The 18,384-nt window shown below is 55.4% G+C and overlaps 2 protein-coding genes across 3 annotated transcripts in view; one reads left to right on the plus strand and one right to left on the minus strand.

Annotated features, from left to right (window-relative positions):
* RASSF4 (Ras association (RalGDS/AF-6) domain family member 4) overlaps positions 1-15,766 on the minus strand; it is a 27,906-nt gene extending 12,140 nt beyond the window's left edge. Inside the window, 6 exon segments of the mRNA XM_008585558.1 lie at positions 303-460; positions 2,142-2,233; positions 3,552-3,694; positions 15,074-15,207; positions 15,210-15,236; positions 15,757-15,766. Coding sequence (XP_008583780.1) covers positions 303-460; positions 2,142-2,233; positions 3,552-3,694; positions 15,074-15,207; positions 15,210-15,236; positions 15,757-15,766 — 564 coding nt within the window.
* LOC103601174 (chromosome unknown open reading frame, human C10orf10) lies at positions 6,035-9,297 on the plus strand. Of its 2 annotated transcripts, XM_008585552.1 has the most exons (3): positions 6,035-6,083; positions 6,205-6,344; positions 8,601-9,297. In XM_008585552.1, exons 2-3 carry the CDS (start codon positions 6,269-6,271, stop codon positions 9,263-9,265), a joined length of 741 nt encoding a protein of 246 aa, XP_008583774.1. In that variant the 5' UTR covers positions 6,035-6,083; positions 6,205-6,268; the 3' UTR covers positions 9,266-9,297. The 2 variants fall into 2 exon arrangements, with proteins under 2 accessions (XP_008583774.1, XP_008583775.1); XM_008585553.1 differs by lacking the exons at positions 6,035-6,083; positions 6,205-6,344 and adding an exon at positions 7,927-8,030.
* Positions 15,767-18,384: the final 2,618 nt, after the last annotated feature.

The following is an 18,384-nucleotide window of genomic DNA, read 5'->3' on the forward strand; positions in this document are numbered from 1 at the left end:
GGCACCCACAGCTCACTTGCCCAAAATCCACGTGACTTGTGAGAATGGATCGCCAGTGACTGACTGTGTGGCAGAAAAACATAGGTCATGAACAGGAAGGCTATGTTGCTGTGACCATGGGCAAGGTCATCTTCTACCTGAGCCTTTTCTCATGGGGACATGGGAGGACAGCAGCCCCTCCCAGGGTTGTGGTGAGGATTGACTCTAACATGACCATCATGGGGCCTGCTGTGTCTGAGCTTGGGCTGGTTCCCACAATCTCAGCTTCAGAGCCCAGAGGAGAGGCCAGGCTGGGACGTCACCTTGTGATTGTAAAAGTGCCCATTGATGGAGAACCGGTGTTGCCGGATCCGCTGGGCCTCGCTGGGTGCGCGGCACTTGGGCCTCCTCTGGACCATACAGCTGGCGTCGCTCTTGGTCCGCATCAGCTGTGGGGTCTCCTCGTCCTCCTCCAGGGGCCCTGCAGTGAGACATGGACGAGAGCGTGGCAGGGTGGAGTGATGGTGGCAGAGCGTCTGCTGCTGCCCCAGCAGTCATGCCATCTGTAGGTTGGCTCCGAGGTGCCTCATGGTCACACAGTACTGTTGCAGACGGTAACGTTAGTGCTGCTCCTTTGTTGGAGGCTGGGGCGGAGCTTGGATGATTTGCAGTCTGCAGACAGGAAAAGTGACCCCGGACAGGGTAACCTGTGTCACAACATCACAGGCCATTTGCCTCTTGGTCTCTGTCTCCCTGCACCCAGGGAGATCTTTGCCCGCCCCCCGTCCTCTGAGCACCCACTCTGGGACAGGCGCTTCACTGAGTGCTGAGGGAAGCGACACAAAAAAGGACAGATGAGCAGTTACAGATCCCAGAGCATGAGGACTTAGCCCTGGAGGCCTGGGGACGGGGGGGGGGGAAGTGGCCTCTGCTGATGCTCTATTTTGTGGTGCGGCACAGTGCAGGGGACTCAGGACACTGACAAACCCACCCCGCAAGCCTTCGCTTCCTTTTCCACAAAGAGGAGTAGATGAGAATGGGCAGAGTGCCTCGTGTTGAGTGCGTGTTCAGCAGGTGTTTATCAGGGTAGATGCCGAAGACAACTGGGGCTGCTCCCTGCGACTCCACAAAGCTGTTCCTCGGGGATTATGCTTATGGGCCAAGCTCCTCTTCTCTGACCCCAGAGGACACGGTCCTGGCAGCCCACAGGCTCCACTTACCTGCACTGTCTCTGGAACTCTCAACCTTGAGCACCAGCTGGGCCCCTGGCTCCTCAGTGGTGACCCTTTTGTCCTGGGGAGATGGCTCCTTTCTGAAAAGAGACAGTTGCAGTGATCAGACGGCTGCAGGCAGAGGAAGATAGTGCAGGCCAAAGAGAAGAGGCTGCAGTCTTGGGGGCAGGACACGGAAGAGAAGCGAGGCAGGCTGAGTTGAGACGTCCCACAGTGTCTGCTGGAAGGACAGTGAGCCTGGCCTTACAGGCCCCGGTGGTCTGGGCNCATCTGTAGGTTGGCTCCGAGGTGCCTCATGGTCACACAGTACTGTTGCAGACGGTAACGTCAGTGCTGCTCCTTTGTTGGAGGCTGGGGCGGAGCTTGGATGATTTGCAGTCTGCAGACAGGAAGAGTGACCCTGGACAGGGTAACCTATGTCACAACATCACAGGCCATTTGCCTCTTGGTCTCTGTCTCCCTGCACCCAGGGAGGTCTTTGCCCCGCCCCCCCCCGTCTTCTGAGCACCCACTCTGGGACAGGCGCTTCACTGAGTGCTGAGGGAAGCGACACAAGAAAGGACAGATGAGCAGTTACAGATCCCAGAGCATGAGGACTTAGCCCTGGAGGCCTGGGGACGGAGGGGGAAGTGGCCTCTGCTGATGCTCTATTTTGTGGTGCGGCACAGTGCAGGGGACTCAGGCCACTGACAAACCCACCCCGCAAGCCTTCGCTTCCTTTTCCACAAAGAGGAATAGATGAGAACGTGGGCAGAGTGCCTCGTGTTGAGTGCGTGTTCAGCAGGTGTTTATCAGGGTAGCTGCCGAAGACAACTGGGGCTGCTCCCTGCGACTCCACAAAGCTGTTCCTCGGGGATTATGCTTATGGGCCAAGCTCCTCTTCTCTGACCCCAGAGGACACAGTCCCGGCAGCCCACAGGCTCCACTTACCTGCACTGTCTCTGGAACTCTCAACCTTGGGCACCAGCTGGGCCCCTGGCTCCTCAGTGGTGACCCTTTTGTCCTGGGGAGATGGCTCCTTTCTGAAAAGAGACAGTTGCAGTGATCAGACGGCTGCAGGCAGAGGAAGATAATGCAGGCCAAAGAGAAGAGGCTGCAGTCTTGGGGGCAGGACACGGAAGAGAAGTGAGGCAGGCTGAGTTGAGATGTCCCACAGTGTCTGCTGGAAGGACAGTGAGCCTGGCCTTACAGGCCCCGGTGGTCTGGGCTGGGCTGCATCTCACTGACACATTGACACACCACATGTAACACAGCCAGTGTCCTGTGTCAAGCAGGCTTGCTGGGCTTCCCCAGGGCTTGGCAGGGAGTCAGGCAGCAGTAACCTTGAAGGAGCCAACCTCTAGGCCTCTTGGTAGGACAGACCCCAAGACAAGGCAGCTGGGGCCAGATGGAGAAGCAACGGTGGGCATGAAGGGCCACAGCCTGGTGTGCGGGGGAACAGGCGAGCAGGGGAGGAGCAGACAGAAGGAGCATCCTGAGTAGATACAGGCAGAGCCCGCGGCTGCCGCCTGTGACTGCACCTGTGATGGCTTTCACTTCAGGGAGTGGGACACAGGTCCCATTCGCAACCCTTCTGGCGTAATACTCTAAGTCTACTCACTTTGAGTAACCAGGGACGCCTACAGATGTCCCAGGGTATCAGTGTGCTCTCAGAGCATCAGCTTTACTTGCATATTTGAAGGCACAGTGAGGAATGTGTGCCTCCTAGAAGGAGCTGTCACAGGCAGGAGCGCGTAAAGCTGAGCTGCTAATTGGCCCCTTCTGGGGGTGTGGTGTGGGAGGGGGACGTCACTAAACAGAAAGACAGGCAGGAAACCATTTCTTCCAGATGGAGACATTCTGCTGATATTCAAATAAACCTGATCTTAAATTCTGACATTAAAACAAAGCAAAGTAGTTGGAGGCTACATTTGCGTGGGTTTTTAAGGTACAAGAGGAGATGCTGTGAAATGTTGAGCTTGCAGGGGGTGCTGAGAGCCCCCTGCCCACAATCCCGCTGCAGCCCTCTCTTCTTGCTGACAAGGTAGCTCCTGTGCATGTTTGAGACACGTGAATGGAGGTGATGGGTGCCTGGAACATTCTCCAGGAAGGAGGTGGGGAGGAAGGCGATATGGTTGTCATCTAGGAAGGCCACTTGGGTGAGCTGTGTGCTGGGGCCCTGTGGACTGAGGCAGTCATGGGATGCTGGGGATGAGGCTGTGTTACGCTCAGGGCCCATATGAGCGGGGCTTTCCCTCTGAGCCTGAGGAAAACCCCAATACGCCCTACACAGTGGAATTCGGGTTGAACTCAGGTGTCACGGAGGCCCCCTGGCCCTGCCCCGCCTGGCTGGACACTCACGGGTGGCAGCTGGGCTGTCCAGGTGTCCACGAGGCCGAGGGGAGGTGCACTCGCTCCCGGTCATCCTGCATCTGGAGCCGGATGGGCCGCCGGAGTCCCCAGGCGATGTTGAGGAGCCCCTCGATGATCAGAGCCCCTTCTTCCTGTGGAGGTCCATGCACGTCAGCTCCTTCCCAGAGCAGCCACCCTCCCTGTGCTCCTCAGACAGTGGACCCCTGGACACAAGCCCCCAAGCACCCTCCTCCTCTGTGGAGTCCCCTCCTCCCCCACGGAAGGGCCACCAGCCTCTACGTGCTCCAGGGCATGAGGCTATGGGAGGAAGCCTGAGGCGTGCCTTCCACTGTTTGGCCCATGCCTGGCCAGGGGCACAGCCCAGGATGGAGTGGCTGAGTCAGGTGTCCCACAGGAACCCAGCTGCTGTCTGGCAGGCACGTCCACATTGCGGCGAGAAAGCACGGCCTGGCTGCCTGCACCATGCGAGGTGCCTCTCTGCCCACACCGTGCCTGGGCAGCGGCTCCCATGGTCACCAGACCAGAGGTGCCTGCACCTTGAGCTGGGTCTCAGCCCCACACTTCTTCTCACATTATTTCTGACAACAGTAGCACCCACTTACCTGGGCTAAGCCCACCCCCATTTCCAAGCTGGCTTTTTCCTGACAGCCAGTCTTGCTTTCCTCATGACCTCTGGGACATCGCCCACACCACATACCAACACCAGAATTTCTACAGCAGCCCTCATCCTGTGTCCCCAGCCAGCCTGTTTCCCTTCCCTAGATCTGCGAATGGCAGGACTCCTCTCCTGCCACCAAGCCTGAGGTCCTAATCCACTGAGTCCTCCACCAGCACCTTGGCCAGCCCTGGCTTGCACCCCGTGCCCTTGATTTTGTGTCTCTGACCTATTCCCGGCCCCTGTATCTGTGTGACAGTCCCAGGCTCTCTGTGTCCAGCTGATCACCCCACACCTGGGCCTGGTCAGACTGCTTTTTGCACCCTCAGAGCACCTGCAAGAAACCTTCTAGGCCACCCTCTCCACAGAGCTGCAGTGCTCCCAGCTACGTGCTCCTAATCTGCTTTGATGCTAGTCTTTTGGCAATTAACTTCAAACATCATTTTCCCATTACTAGGCACGTCCACACTGCGGCGAGAAAGCACGGCCTGGCTACCTGCACCACGCGAGGTGCCTCTCTGCCCACACCGTGCCTGGGCAGCGGCTCCCATGGTCACCAGACCAGAGGTGCCTGCACCTTGAGCTGGGTCTCAGCCCCACACTTCTTCTCACATTATTTCTGACAACAGTAGCACCCACTTACCTGGGCTAAGCCCACCCCCATTTCCAAGCTGGCTTTTTCCTGACAGCCAGTCTTGCTTTCCTCATGACCTCTGGGACATCGCCCACACCACATACCAACACCAGAATTTCTACAGCAGCCCTCATCCTGTGTCCCCAGCCAGCCTGTTTCCCTTCCCTAGATCTGCGAATGGCAGGACTCCTCTCCTGCCACCAAGCCTGAGGTCCTAATCCACTGAGTCCTCCACCAGCACCTTGGCCAGCCCTGGCTTGCACCCCGTGCCCTTGATTTTGTGTCTCTGACCTATTCCCGGCCCCTGTATCTGTGTGACAGTCCCAGGCTCTCTGTGTCCAGCTGATCACCCCACACCTGGGCCTGGTCAGACTGCTTTTTGCACCCTCAGAGCACCTGCAAGAAACCTTCTAGGCCACCCTCTCCACAGAGCTGCAGTGCTCCCAGCTACGTGCTCCTAATCTGCTTTGATGCTAGTCTTTTGGCAATTAACTTCAAACATCATTTTCCCATTACTATCTCAACCAGCAATTTATTTTATTAATTATTTATTTATTCATTATTGTGCTAAAAAGCATTTCACATGAGACCCACCCTCTTAACAACAAAAATTTGTATGCACAATACAGTATTGTTCACTGCAGGCACTGGGTTTCCAGCAGATCTCCAGAACTGACTCATTCTGCATAACTGAAGCTTTATGCCCTTTGAACAACTTCCCATTTCTCCCTCCTCCCAGCCCCTGGCAACCACCATTCTATGCTGTGCTTCTGAGAGTTTAAGTACTTTAAATTCCTCATGTAAGGGGAAGCATGCAGTATTTGTAGCCAACACTTTAAATATTCACAAATTCTGTTTCTCTCTCCTCGTTGGCATGGAAAATTCCATGAGAACAGGGACCCGTGGAAACGTCTTCATGACCCTGGCAGCACTTGCAGAAGTGCCCTGCACAGTGAGAATCTTGTGGTTTGTTAGTAATACTTTCTATTTCAAACACCCCACCATCCATGGACAAAATAGTGTACTCTAAGTTTATCTAAAACACACACAGCTTTCTGATATGACCTTGTACTATTTGCTAAAAAAGAAAACAAACAAGGAAAAACCAGAGCTATTCTTGATAACCACTGATGCAGCACAGGCACAGATGTGTGACCAGCCCTCCCTATCAAGGCAAGGCCAGCATTGCTGTAGGAGTTAAAGGTCCGTGGGGATAATGAGAAAACCCAAGGTGGGGTTCGGTTCTTCATTCTTGGCCTCGGGTGCCTCTGTCATGGGAGAGAGCCCCTGCCCCACCTGGAACATCTGAGCATGTAGGGATGGCTCATGCATGGAGACCCTCTGCCCTCCAGCTGCACCCTGGACCCTGAGAGGAGGGAGATGAAGCAGATGCGGTCTCGGCCATGAGGGGCTCTCATGAGGATGCAGCGGGAGACACGAGGGAGCTTTCTGGAGAAGGTGCTTATGCATGGGCCCTGGAAGATGGTTAAAGGTGGGCAAAGCAGACGGGCGAGCAGGTGGTCCTGACAGCAGGCCCTGCCCGAGGGGCAGGACAGCAGTGGCTGGGCAGTCTGAAGAAAGCCCGGAAGAGTGGAAAGAGCCAGTGGCCGGGGCTCCTGTGCTCACTGCTGCCCAGAGGAGAAGATGGCTGCTCCTGGGAGGTAGGGGGAATGGGATTAAGGGGCCCATGTGTGAGGCACAGCCGGAGGAGGAGACACACAGGAGGGGAGCCTGTCCTGATCCAGGGTGAGGAGAAAGGGGAGTAGCTGGGCAGGGCAGGGGCTGGACACACTGAGGCTGGGCCTTCAGAGACCCCAGGGGCAGAAGACTCAGGGGACCATGTGGGGAAGGACGGGAAGTCCTCTGGGACTTGGGGGTGGGGAGTGCTGCTGCAGAGTGAGGGGCTGCCTCGAGGTTGGGAGGACGGGCTGGCCCCACATGACGCAGGCCAAGTGTGCCTGCCCCCAACACACGCACCCACCACCACCCACCCTCCCCTCAGCCTGAATGGAGGGGGCCCTGTTAGCTTGCAGTTGTCTCCGATCAAACCAGGGATGGTGGGGCCACAGCAGAGACCACCAGGCTACTGGGCCGCCCTTGCCACATATGTGAGGAAGTGTGTGCTGGCAGACACAGGTCGAGGGCCTGGGTCCCCTACCCCAATTTTTTCAGATCTCTGCTCCGATGTCTCCTCTTAGGGAAGCCACTCTCGGCTATTCTAACTGCAGTGGCAGCCTGTCCCCTGTTCTGCCATGCTGCTGCACTGTTCTTTGCTGCTGTCCTCAGTACCCTGAAATCACAGCACCCATCCTTCGATGGTTGAATTGTCTCCCTCACTAGCTCTGGAGCTCTGGGGCGATGAATTTGTTCACTGCTACATTCCCTGTGCCTGGAGCAGTCACTGGCATATAGTAGCACTGCACACCTGGTATCTAAGATGTAGCAAGACCAGGGCCAGGCCCTGCAAGCTGCCCTTGGTCCCAGCCCAAGGTGGGCGTGCCTCGCGTGGAGCAGACGCAGTAGCCTGGCCTCAGCCGCTTCTGGGCTGGGGCCCTGCATGGCTGGTGTCTCATCAAGGTCGCCTGAGGACTGTCTCAGCCTCACAGGCGCAAGCCCAGGGTTCTGCAAGGACCAGCCAAAGGCTGAGGGTCCTGGGGTGCTGGGGGTGCTGGTGTGATGCATGGTGGGGAACACCTCGAGGCAGTGGTGGCAGACGCTGGGCCAGCCTGTGGGAGCTGGGTGGAGCCCCCTGCCTCTCCCAGCAGCCTTGAGGTGGCCAGGAGTGATGCCCCCCTCTCCCCACACTGTAAACGTTCTCAAGTCTCCCACAGGCACAAACACAGCTCCAGACTGGCAGCTGAGCCAGGCCCCGCCTGCAGGGCTGTTTTCCTCAGAGAGCCTTCCTGAGTGCTGCTATTTTTAGCCTTCATGACAGTAATTGATGACTGGTGGGAAGGTATAAAAGCAGCTGCCAGGCCTGAGGTTCTCCAGACAGCTCAGGGAGGAGCCTTCTGCGGTGGACGGTGGCCTCAGCACACCGTCCTCACTGTAAACCACCTCTCAGCGATCCCACGCCAGATCCCTTGTCTTCTCCCTGAGCTTTGTGGGGGCTTCCTTTGGACTCGTCTGTCCTTGCTCTTCCAGCCTCCCTGCCACCCCCAGACCCCTTCAGCTACAGGTAAGAGAAAGCAACTGCCCTCTGGTTTGAGACAAAACACAAGGGCTTTGCTTATCTTCGATGGCAGTTCTCAGACTGGACCCGCACAGCCTTACTATGGGTTAGACTAGGGACACGCAGTGATAATCGCAGCTTTCTGCAGAGGGCTTTGTATTTGCAGAGGAATTGAGGTGTCATTTAATTTGTTTCTCACAACATCCCTGCCAGGCGGGTATTTATAACCCTGTTTTATGGGTGGGTAAATGGAGGCTTGGAGAGGTGACCTTGCTGAAGGTCCCAAGGTCAGTGCATGGCAGATCCTGGTTTTAAAACCTGGTTTCCTCTGTCTCCCTGTTTGTTAGGTTGGGTTCTCTTAATTGTGCATGTTCCTAATAATAAAGTCTTAAGCACATGGATTTAATGTTAGCAGCAGGGAAGAGCCCAGGAGCCTGAGCCCTGGTCTTTCTCTGCAACTTCAAACTACCTTCAGGACCCCTGAGTCCTACAGGCAGCCTCAGATGAGTGAGGGGACACAACAGGGGTCTAGATGTCCTGTCAGGCCCTCACCATCTGTCTTCTGTTGACAAACAGGTTGCTGCTTACCCTCGCCAGCAAGGATGAGGTCTCGGCTTTTGTTTTCCGTGGCTCATCTGCCCACAATTCGGGAGACCTCGGAGGAGATGCTGCCCGGGGGGCCTGGGCAGGAGCCCCCAGCCTCCCCCAGCCTGGATGACTATGTGAAGTCTATTTGTCAGCTGGCGCAGCCCACCTCTGTGCTGGACCAGGCCATAGACCCGGGCCGACCCAGGCGACCCCACCGGCCAGCCCAGGCCTGCGAGAATAGCTGCACTGCGGCATCACTACAGGACATCACTGCCCACGTCAGTGGCCAGCAGCCCACGCTGCCTGCACCTGGCACTGCTGACCCCCTGGGCTGGCTCTTTGGGGAGTCCCAGGAAAAGCAGCCAAGTAGGAGAGACATGCCAAGGAGGACTAGCCCCGCTGCTGGCCCCTGGGGTCCACACAGACAGACGGACAGTGGCAAGACCAGGGGGACACCCGGAGGGAGGCTCTGTGAAGCTAGGGCGCCCGGGCTCTTTCTGGCAAGACTGTCATGGGGTGGGTACCAGAGCTCCCACTTGCTTAGCTGGACTTCTGAGCAGCCTGGCCGGACCGTGGCCTCCCCCTGCAGCCCCCGCACCAGCAGCAACCTCAGAACTCTCTACTCGCACCTCCCGGTGATCCATGAACTCTGACCCCTCCCCAATAAAGGCGTCTGTAAAGAGCATGCGGGGAACATGTCTCTCCCTCCCCTGTGGTGGTCTCTGGGAGGGAAATGCTTTTCTGTAGGGGCTGCCTGCTTTAGTCATTCACAGTGAGACACTGCTCTGAAGAGCCGTAACAGCCTGTCTCACAGGAGACGTCACTGACCCATTTGCTCTGCTCCTTGCTGAAGCGAGTTACTTAATGTCTCTGTTCCTCAGTGTGCACATGGGTAAAATGGAGAAGATGGATGGGACCTGCCTCCCCGGCTGATCTGCCCAGTAAATGCACTGAGTAGCTCCTGCCATCACGGGCAGGGAAACCAGGGGTAGGGATGCGGGACAGTGGATGGGTATTAGCGCCCCCTTTCAGAGCAAGACTCTGGGCACTCCAAGTCAGCTTCTTGGTCCCCACCTTCAGAGTCCGTGTTCCATGAGGCTCAAGAGAAAACATCGGCCCTCAGCAAGTGCACCACTGTGTTCCAAGGGGACCTGTCACCTGGACACACCCAGGGCACCCCACTCACAAGTCCTGTTGTGGCATTAGGAGAGTTCCCCATGCGGAGGCCAAGACGGAATCTGTACCACTCAGCCTGCAGGCTGCCAAAACCCTGGACCCAGTGGCTGGGTCCCCACCGTCCATTCCCCTAACCACTGTCTCCACCCAGGGACCTCACTGCAAGGTCAGGCTCTCAGCTGTGGGCAAAGAGCAGGGTGTTTTCCAGCTACCCCACACCAGGCAAGCCCAGATATTCTAAGGCCCAGGCCAGCCTGGGCCAGCCCTGTGTCCCTGTGGCCTAGAGAACCCTAGTTCCTGGAGGCATCTGGCAAGCAAGGGGGTGAGGGTGGGAAATGGAGAAGGAGGATTTCCTTCCTCAGAGTGGCAGGTGTGGCCTCAGAGAACTCGAAACAATAAAGAAGGCCGGAGGACCGGTCACTCCACTCCCATGGGCCAGGCTGGACCTGGCTGACCCTCTCAGGAGGGAAGGGACAGAGAAAGGGGAGAGGAGGAGGAGGAGCTGGGGGCTGCAGCCGCGCTCACGGGGTCTGCTTGAGTCGGCTCCACTTCCTTGTTCTGTGAACTGTCCATCTGTTTTCTTTCTGTTTTGCAGCTATTTTAATTGCTTCGGACTTGTTCAATGTTTATTTGTCCTCTTATGTGTGTTTTCTGGGGAGATAGAATGTAAACCACACACTAAATGGACAAAGTTTCAGACAAGCAATTTACTCAGTGTCTTTATCTATAAAATGGGGACATCAGTGCCTGTTTTTCACACCCCACAGGGTTGGGGATACTGGACAAATGACCTCGGAGACAGAGTTAGAAGAACCATAAACATATGTTTGTATCTATCACAGCCTCCTGGTCTCTTCAGTCGCCTCAAACCTGCGGGTCCCTGACCTTCTCTGGCACATATCTGTGGGGCAGCCTTTAGCCAGAAGATCCTTAGGAGCGATGGGCAGGGCTGGCTGACCAAGCAGGCACCTGGCTGGGGCTGGATGGGCCGGGCTTGCTGGTCCCAGCCTCGCTGCAGCCTCTCTTGCAAGGTGGCATATGAAACCCAGGCCAGAGGGAGGCGTCTAGCAACTAGATGACACTTGCAGACTCCCCCCATGCTAAGGGAGGTCAGATAGGCTGAGGAGCCCCCGGGCTTTGGGCTGCCCTGCTAAAATCCCCCTCATGTGAAAGAAGTTAATGGCACCTTCAGAAGGTGTTAGACTCCCCCCATGCTAAGGGAGGTCAGATAGGGTGAGGAGCCCCCGGGCTCTGGGCTGCCCTGCTAAAATCCCCCTCATGTGAAAGAAGTTAATGGCACCTTCAGAAGGTGTTCCCCTCAAATAGAATAAAGGGCTGGGGGCAGGGGCTTCTGGTGGTGTCCAAACTCCTGAGGACAGTGCAGCCTAGCAGAATTCCTTTCCCTTCGCAAGTCCTCCTACGGGGTGGGGTGGGGGGTCTACCTAGCGGTCACATTCTCCCCCATTCATGGGGTGGATCATGGGACACAGTAGATGTCCACGGGGCTCTGTCAGGTCTTAGGAGAGGGGCTGCGGAAGCCCTCCCAGGAAAGGATCCTGGCTCTCTGCACTCCTGGGAGGAACAGAGACCCTGGGCCCGGGGAAGCTCCTATCGTTTCTCATGTTGCTCAGGGACTGGGGCTGCGGAGTGGGGCTGGGTGTGGTGTGTACTCATGGCCACCAGGGGGAGCCCCTGAGCCTGCTGACAGCTGCGCGCCAGGCGGTGGGGGTCTCACAGGTGCACCCCCAGGGTAAGGGTCCTACAGCCTCCTGCTCACACTGTTAGTTGAGAGCGATAGGTTTACACACCGACATTCCCAGGTGTTCTGCTTTTTTTTTTTTTGAGACACTAACTAGCCTCGTTAAAACCCTTTGCCGTCTTCAAAAGGCAGATTGCTCCCAGTTACTTATGCTTTCCATCGTAATACAAGCAAAATTATCCCAAAGGCAAGGTTTATATAAAGGAAGCTGGAGCCTCAGCCTCCTGAGCCGGGAATCCCTTCCCCTAATCCTTAGAAATCTGGGGGAAGGTTCACAGAGAAACGCTTGCCCCAGGACGTGTCCCCTGCCCACAGATGCACTTTGTCTCTCCAAGTTCTACAGATGAGGCAGTGGGAGGGAACGAGCCCCAAACTGAAGTGCTCAGGCTGCAGTTGCTACAGGGGAGGCCCAGCGATCACATGGAAGGTTTTCTTCCAGGGCCCCACACAGCCCTGTGAGGATATACCAGGGTGGGCAGCCCCCCAGCAGCCTGAAGACTGCGGATTGAGGGTGACAAACAGCTTCCTGTGTCCCTGAGATCTGTTCAGTGATACTCAATCAAGACCTTCAAAGACTTCCAAAGCTTAATGCTAGAAATGGCATCACTGCATTATAAACAGTTGTGTTCAGACCTTGGAGCCATGCTGGCATCTTTCATTTACTGCACTGTGACCTTGTACTAAAGACTTAAACTCTGAGATCCCAAGTCTCTTTGCCTGGGAAGTGGCCACTACTACATTGCAAAGCTCTTGTATTACAATAAATAAAATAGAGGCAAATGCCTGGTGCACTGGAGGATCCCAGTAGAATTGCCAGTCCCTCTATCTGCCCAGCTCTTGGGGCCTGGGGCACCCAAGGAGAGCTGGCCTTGGATGGCCCTGCTGCAAGTACTGTGTAGGTCCCAGAGGCCCAGGAGGTCCTGGGTCTGCGATCTTTCAGATGGGTGGTGGTGGGTCATGTGCCCTCGCTGAGACCCTGAGGGGCGTGGTGCCCCAGGAACCAGCTGTGCTTATCAGCATCAGAACTCTGTCTCCCAGGCCTACAGCCTACTCTTTATGGTGGTTATCACCCTAAAAAGATGAGCACTTCCTCAGACTGGCACCACCTTGGCTGTCAGGGCTACAGAAGGTGCTTTCTGGCTACATGGAGATCACGTCAGATCCTCACATCCTCTTTAGGTTTAGGAACATGAAAATTCCCCAAGTGGGTTACCTTCCTACCACTGCAGGCTGTCGGGGACACCTCTTCCCTGATGTGGAGTCCCCCGCTTCTCCACATGGACTGTCCCACACACATAAGCACAGGGTGCTGGCTTGGGGCTTCCCAGCCCTGCTCCCCACACAGCTGTTCTACAGGGAGGATTATCTTGGGGAATCCCAAGTGTCAAGACCAAGCTTTCATTAAAGGTTCTCAAACTTGACCTTTTGCTCAGAATGCCCTGAAGGGCCTGTTACAGCACAGATGGGAGACTCAGAGCTCCTGATTCAGCAGGCCGTGGCCAGGGGGGTGGTAAGAATGTTCATTTCTAATCAGTTCCCAGGTGATACTGAAACAGAACAGAGTCCCAGCCAGAAGACCCTCCAACCATACCCCTTGCCTCTGCCAGGCAATCTGAAGTAGGTGCTAACTCCTCACTTGGCAACATAGATCAAAACCCCCCAGCTCTGTTTGCCTTGCCCCCTGCCCAGCACACAGGAGCTCAGGACTTAGGACTCATCCCAGCTTGCCCAAGGCCTGCACCTGCTGGTTAGTCATCCCATGACAATGCACAGCTACCGCACTGTGCCTGGCTGGGGGGATGCAGAACCAGGCTGAGCCTGGGCCCAGTGTGGTGGGGCTTACTGCTCAAGCGAGAAAAGAGACAGCAGAACCAGATGGCAAGGTGGGGTGGGGCGGGGGGCAGCTCAGAGCCATGAGAGAAGTGGTGAAGAACTGTGTTGGCATGGGGTAGGCGGGCTGGGGGCAGGCAGGATAAGAAAGTGCCAGAGAAAGAGGCTCCTGGCAGCAGGAGGGGTGGGGAACCAGGTGTCAGAGCCCATGCGAGGTGGCCAGGTCAAGGGAAGGTGGAATGTGAGACAGGTGCTATTCCCAGTTGTCACAGGCAGCCCAGCACTGCCTGGCCCAGAAGCCAGAAGATGCCTCCCATCAAGGCCTAAGTGACCAGGGCTTGTGAGCGGTGTGACCTCTGGCCTGGCTATGAGATGGGGTGCCTCAGGTGGCTGACCGAGGCTGTCTGGCAGGTGGGTTCCAGCCGGCCCTCCTTCTTGCTACTAATTCCCCCCCAGCTGCCCAGAGCTGTGCGGACACAGAGGCTGACTCGCTGGTGTGGAAGGTGTAGAAGGATGTGTTTGAATCACTACAGAGAGAGAGGACTAGTGAGTGAGTGGCTCCACTCTGACCAGGTCTCTGTGGGTCACCCAGGGCTTGAACATTCCTGTGTTCACCAACAGAAGAGGGACTTGCGGTCCACTGGCCTTTGCCTGACACTGATGGACGGGGGTAGGTCCAGGAGCCAACCTGATTGCAACTGCAGAAACCTCCCAAATAGAATCTTACCACGCTAAACTCACTATGAGGCTGTAAAAATATAATAAATATTAAATAAACCGAGATGGGGGCACAAAACTCCAACCAGGGTTCCCATGAAATGTCTGGAGGTCCTGCATGGTGGCAAGACCAGGGCTCTACTGGTCTGCCTGGTGCATGGCTCCCTGGGCCTGGGCCCTGTTGAAGAGCCTTAGAGTCCAGCTAGTACCCAAAAGGCTGTGTTTGGCTTCATACACATTCTGTTTAGCCCACATGATGTTTCACGTTGGGAAATTCCTCACAAAATTCCAAATAGCTAGCATCTTCTGGAAAATGGAAAGGGGCTGGCTGTACTGGGCCCACATTCCCACACAGCAGTAGTGGGCTTGACCTGACGGGTGGCTGCCACCTTCAGTTGGGACCCACTCCCCACACTCGCCCCACCTGGCCTTGTGACCATGTGAAATTATGACCCCTTCTGTAGCCCAACACCGCGCTTTATAGATGAGATCACTGAAGACCAAGGGACACAGGTGAGAACGTTCAGGATACCTGACTGGGTTGGTAGGGAACAGACAGGGACTGACTCTCAGTCCCCACCACCGAGTGGTGTGATGGGGAGAGGAAGGACTGGGCTACTCAGTCTCTAAGATTTCAGACTCCAACGTCCCAGCGACTTACCTGGAAAGGTCCAGGTGGAGGGAGAAGGCCACAAAGTGATTTCTACCTGCTCTGAACTCTTGCAGGGATGCTCTGACCCTCAGCACCTGTGCAGGGACTTCAAGGGTGATATACGTACTGGCTGCTGGTAACCTGGTCTCCAGCTCCGGGGATGAGTGACAAGGGTGACCATATAATCATTATGCAAATTGGGACACTTCTGAGAGTGCAGGGCATAGCCTTCCTAACTACTCTGAAACAACAGGTGGAAGCCAGGGCTGTCTGCTGCAAACCAGGATAAATGGGGACCCTGGGAATACCGAGCGCAATGGGCCTCACCTCACAGTGTCTCAGCTGAAAGCTTCTGCCCTCATGGTAGCAGTTGTAGGTCTTCAGCAGGCTTAAGAGCTCCGATCTAAAAAGGCAAAGACACACATGTACTCTTGGGGTGTGGAGGGGCTTTGGACAAGGCATTTGGCCTCACTGGCCTTGGTTTCCTCATCTGTAAAATGGGCAGAATATCACATGTTTTGCCAGCCACAGATAATCATTCAGGAGGGTCTGGTGGGGCTGAAGACGGGCCCACATCACAACCAGGACATCCAGGGTGTTGGCACCTTTCACTATCACAGATCGGAGCCCCTGGCAGACTCCCTGTACTTCATCTCTGAGCCACTTCCTCAGAGTGAATCCCCTGGGCTTGGATTACTGGCATTTTAAAGACTTGCTTTCCCCTCTTTTTACTTCCCAGCAGGCCTGGCGTGGCTGCACCGTGGCCACAGGATTCCAGATCAATCTCCTAACTGCTCCAGACCACATGCTCTCTTCCCTTGGCCAGGACACCTGAATGATGATTTCTGCTTTGGCAGCTCCTCCAATCCTGTAAAGCTGCCCTCGGCCTCTCTCCTCCCTTCCCACCGAGCCAGGGTAGTGGCTCCAGCACTGCTTTGGGAATCAGCTCCCTGGAGCCAGCTCTCCCAGTGGTAGGCGAATCAGTACTGAGTTCACTATGTGCTGGTTACCGTCGAGCATGTTCTACGAGTTATCTCACCTAGTCCTTACGACAACATTGTGAGGGAAACAGCATCGTGTTTCCATCTTATGGATGAACAAATGGGGACAGAGGTTAAGCACTTTGCCCAAGACCTCGCAGCGAATAAGCAGCAAAGCCACTGTTGGAGCACAAGTGTGTGGACCCCTGACGCTGGTCTCGTAACCCCTTCTCTGTGTAGATCTTGGGCAGTGTCTCAAAGCCCCAAGCCTCCGTTTCCTCATCTGTGCAATGGGGTAATCTTTAGCCTACAGGATGGTTAGTGGATTCACACTTGAAACTGTCTGTATCTCCTGCCATCACAACCTTGAAAGGGTTGAGGAGCTTCTCAGGCCTCCCCAGAATTCTTTCATGGAGGGTGAACCTATGAGAGCTTTCTCTAGCCCGTTGGCATCCCCTGCATGGTTCTGCTTCTCTCTTTCCATGTTATTCTGGCCAAGGACCTTCTCTTATCAAGGCCTTCTATATGCCAGGCAGTAAGGTAAAGCTTTGCACATACACACATGTGCTCTCCAGTGCTGACTCTGCTTCTACCTCTCACCCCTCAAGTTGCAGCTGGGGTTTGAGGGGTTAAGCCGCTTTGGGAGGTGACACAACCAGGGTGCACCTCTTGTCCTTCCCACCACAGAGGTAGGTTCATTCACAAACCCCAGCCTCTGTTCACATGCATCTGGCTCATCATGTCTTCCCAACCTGTGTGTGTGCAAATGTTACCAGAGGCTCAAGGTCATGTTTATTAATGACCTCAGGGCCCCTCACAGCAGAGTGCTCCCATGTCCTTCCCACCACAGAGGTAGGTTCATTCACAAACCCCAGCCTCTGTTCACATGCATCTGGCTCATCATGTCTTCCTAACCTGTGTGTGTGCAAACGTTACCAGAGGCTCAAGGTCATGTTTATTAATGACCTCAGGGCCCCTCACAGCAGAGTGCTCCATCTCCTTGGGCACTGACCCTGACTAGTCCAGCACACTCTCTCCTTCCTTGCTTGACATCTCACAAACAGGATGAACCCACCCTCTGTGCGGCGTCAGCCCTGGGTGAGCAGGGGACACGTGGCTGGCATGGAAGAGGAAATGATTTGAGGGAGGTGGGCTTCCTGATGACCTCAGGATCACGCTATGAACGCCTCCCCTTTGCCTTGCTCTACAGTGAGGTCAGGCCCCCAGCAGCAAGGCCCACCTGCACAGGGACACGGGCGGTGGCACCATCGGGGCTGGAGCAAGAGCCCCCTTGCTGCATCCTTCTTTGCCTGGCAACAGGGATTTCAAAACAGGGTTCAGTTCCTCAGCTCCTCAGCTCACCTGTGGAAAAAGTGACCTGCCTGCTCCTTCCCTGGGGAGTTCCTCAAACACTCAGAAGGTAGAAGCTGTCTTCAGCCCTGGGTAAGCCATGTGACTGGGGTTCTTAGTCACCCCTGTTTCTGTGGGTCTGTGGCACCACGATGTCTTGCTTCCAGCAAGCCTGTTATAGGAAGGGCTGGATTTACCCAGAAATAACAGGAGGTGGCTTTTTCCCTTGCCTTCCTCTGTATCCAGCTCCTATCCCAGATCGTTGCTGAGATGTTCACAGCTGCCCTGATGTTCTATGCTTTTTCCTCTTTTAGGGCTTTGAAGGGCTGTTCGCTGTTCAGAACATGGCCACCTCCTCTTCCCATACTCCCAAGTTAGCTCCCCCAGGAAACCTCTGTCAGAGCAGCCCCCATTGGGTATGGGAGCAGCCCCTGTGCCCCAGCTCCTCCTCCTGGCTCCCCACCGTGCTGGGCCCTGCAGGGCTTGCCTCTCCTTTGACCCCCAAGAGGACAGGAGCATGGTGGGGTGGTGCTGCTGCCTTTCTGCCCCCATCCCCACAAGCCTGGCAGATCACAGGAGGTCCATAACTGGGTGTGAAACGACTGAATGAATACAGGAAGCTTCACAGGCTCCTCCAAAAGTCGACTCTTTCAGAGTTGTGCATATACAGCAGGAATGAAAACTGTAATTGTCCAGAGGCCAAAGACAGACTTGTCTGAGTCCACAGGGAGTTGGAGGATACATCCCTCCTCCAAAGGGACAGCCCTTCTGGTATTTCATAGGAAGCCAGAAATCTGGATTTTTATGGACTATATTCCACTGCTTAAAGTTGGGTGACTGTGGCAGAGACAGTTACTGCCCCTGGAATGACCACGCGATCATTCTCCTTCCCCAGCCCCCTACAGCTAGATGTAACTAATTCTGACCAGGGAGCTGCAAACAGAAGTGTTGTGGGTCACTTCCAGGACAGCTCATTTAAGAACCAGCATGCAACCCTCCAGCTCTCCTGTCCCCTGCTGTGGTGACCCAGCAAGCCACATGTTCCAGTTGGTGCAGGTACTTGATGGTCAGCCTAGGCTCCTGAGTGACTCTGCCAGCCTGCACCGGGTATGGACTGGGAAAAAGAAAGAAGCCTCTGCCTTGATAAGCCACTGGTGTTCCAGGGATTTGTTACTGCAGCATAATGCATGCCATCCTGACTAATGCAATAAATAATTTGAATAAAACAATATATATTTAATTAAATATTTTATATATAAATATATTTAAAAATAAAAGGTAGCCAGACCAAACAAACTTGCAAGACAG

This window comes from Galeopterus variegatus, unplaced genomic scaffold (genome assembly GCF_000696425.1).
Source record: "Galeopterus variegatus unplaced genomic scaffold, G_variegatus-3.0.2 Scaffold3617, whole genome shotgun sequence".
Lineage (NCBI taxonomy): Eukaryota > Metazoa > Chordata > Mammalia > Dermoptera > Cynocephalidae > Galeopterus > Galeopterus variegatus.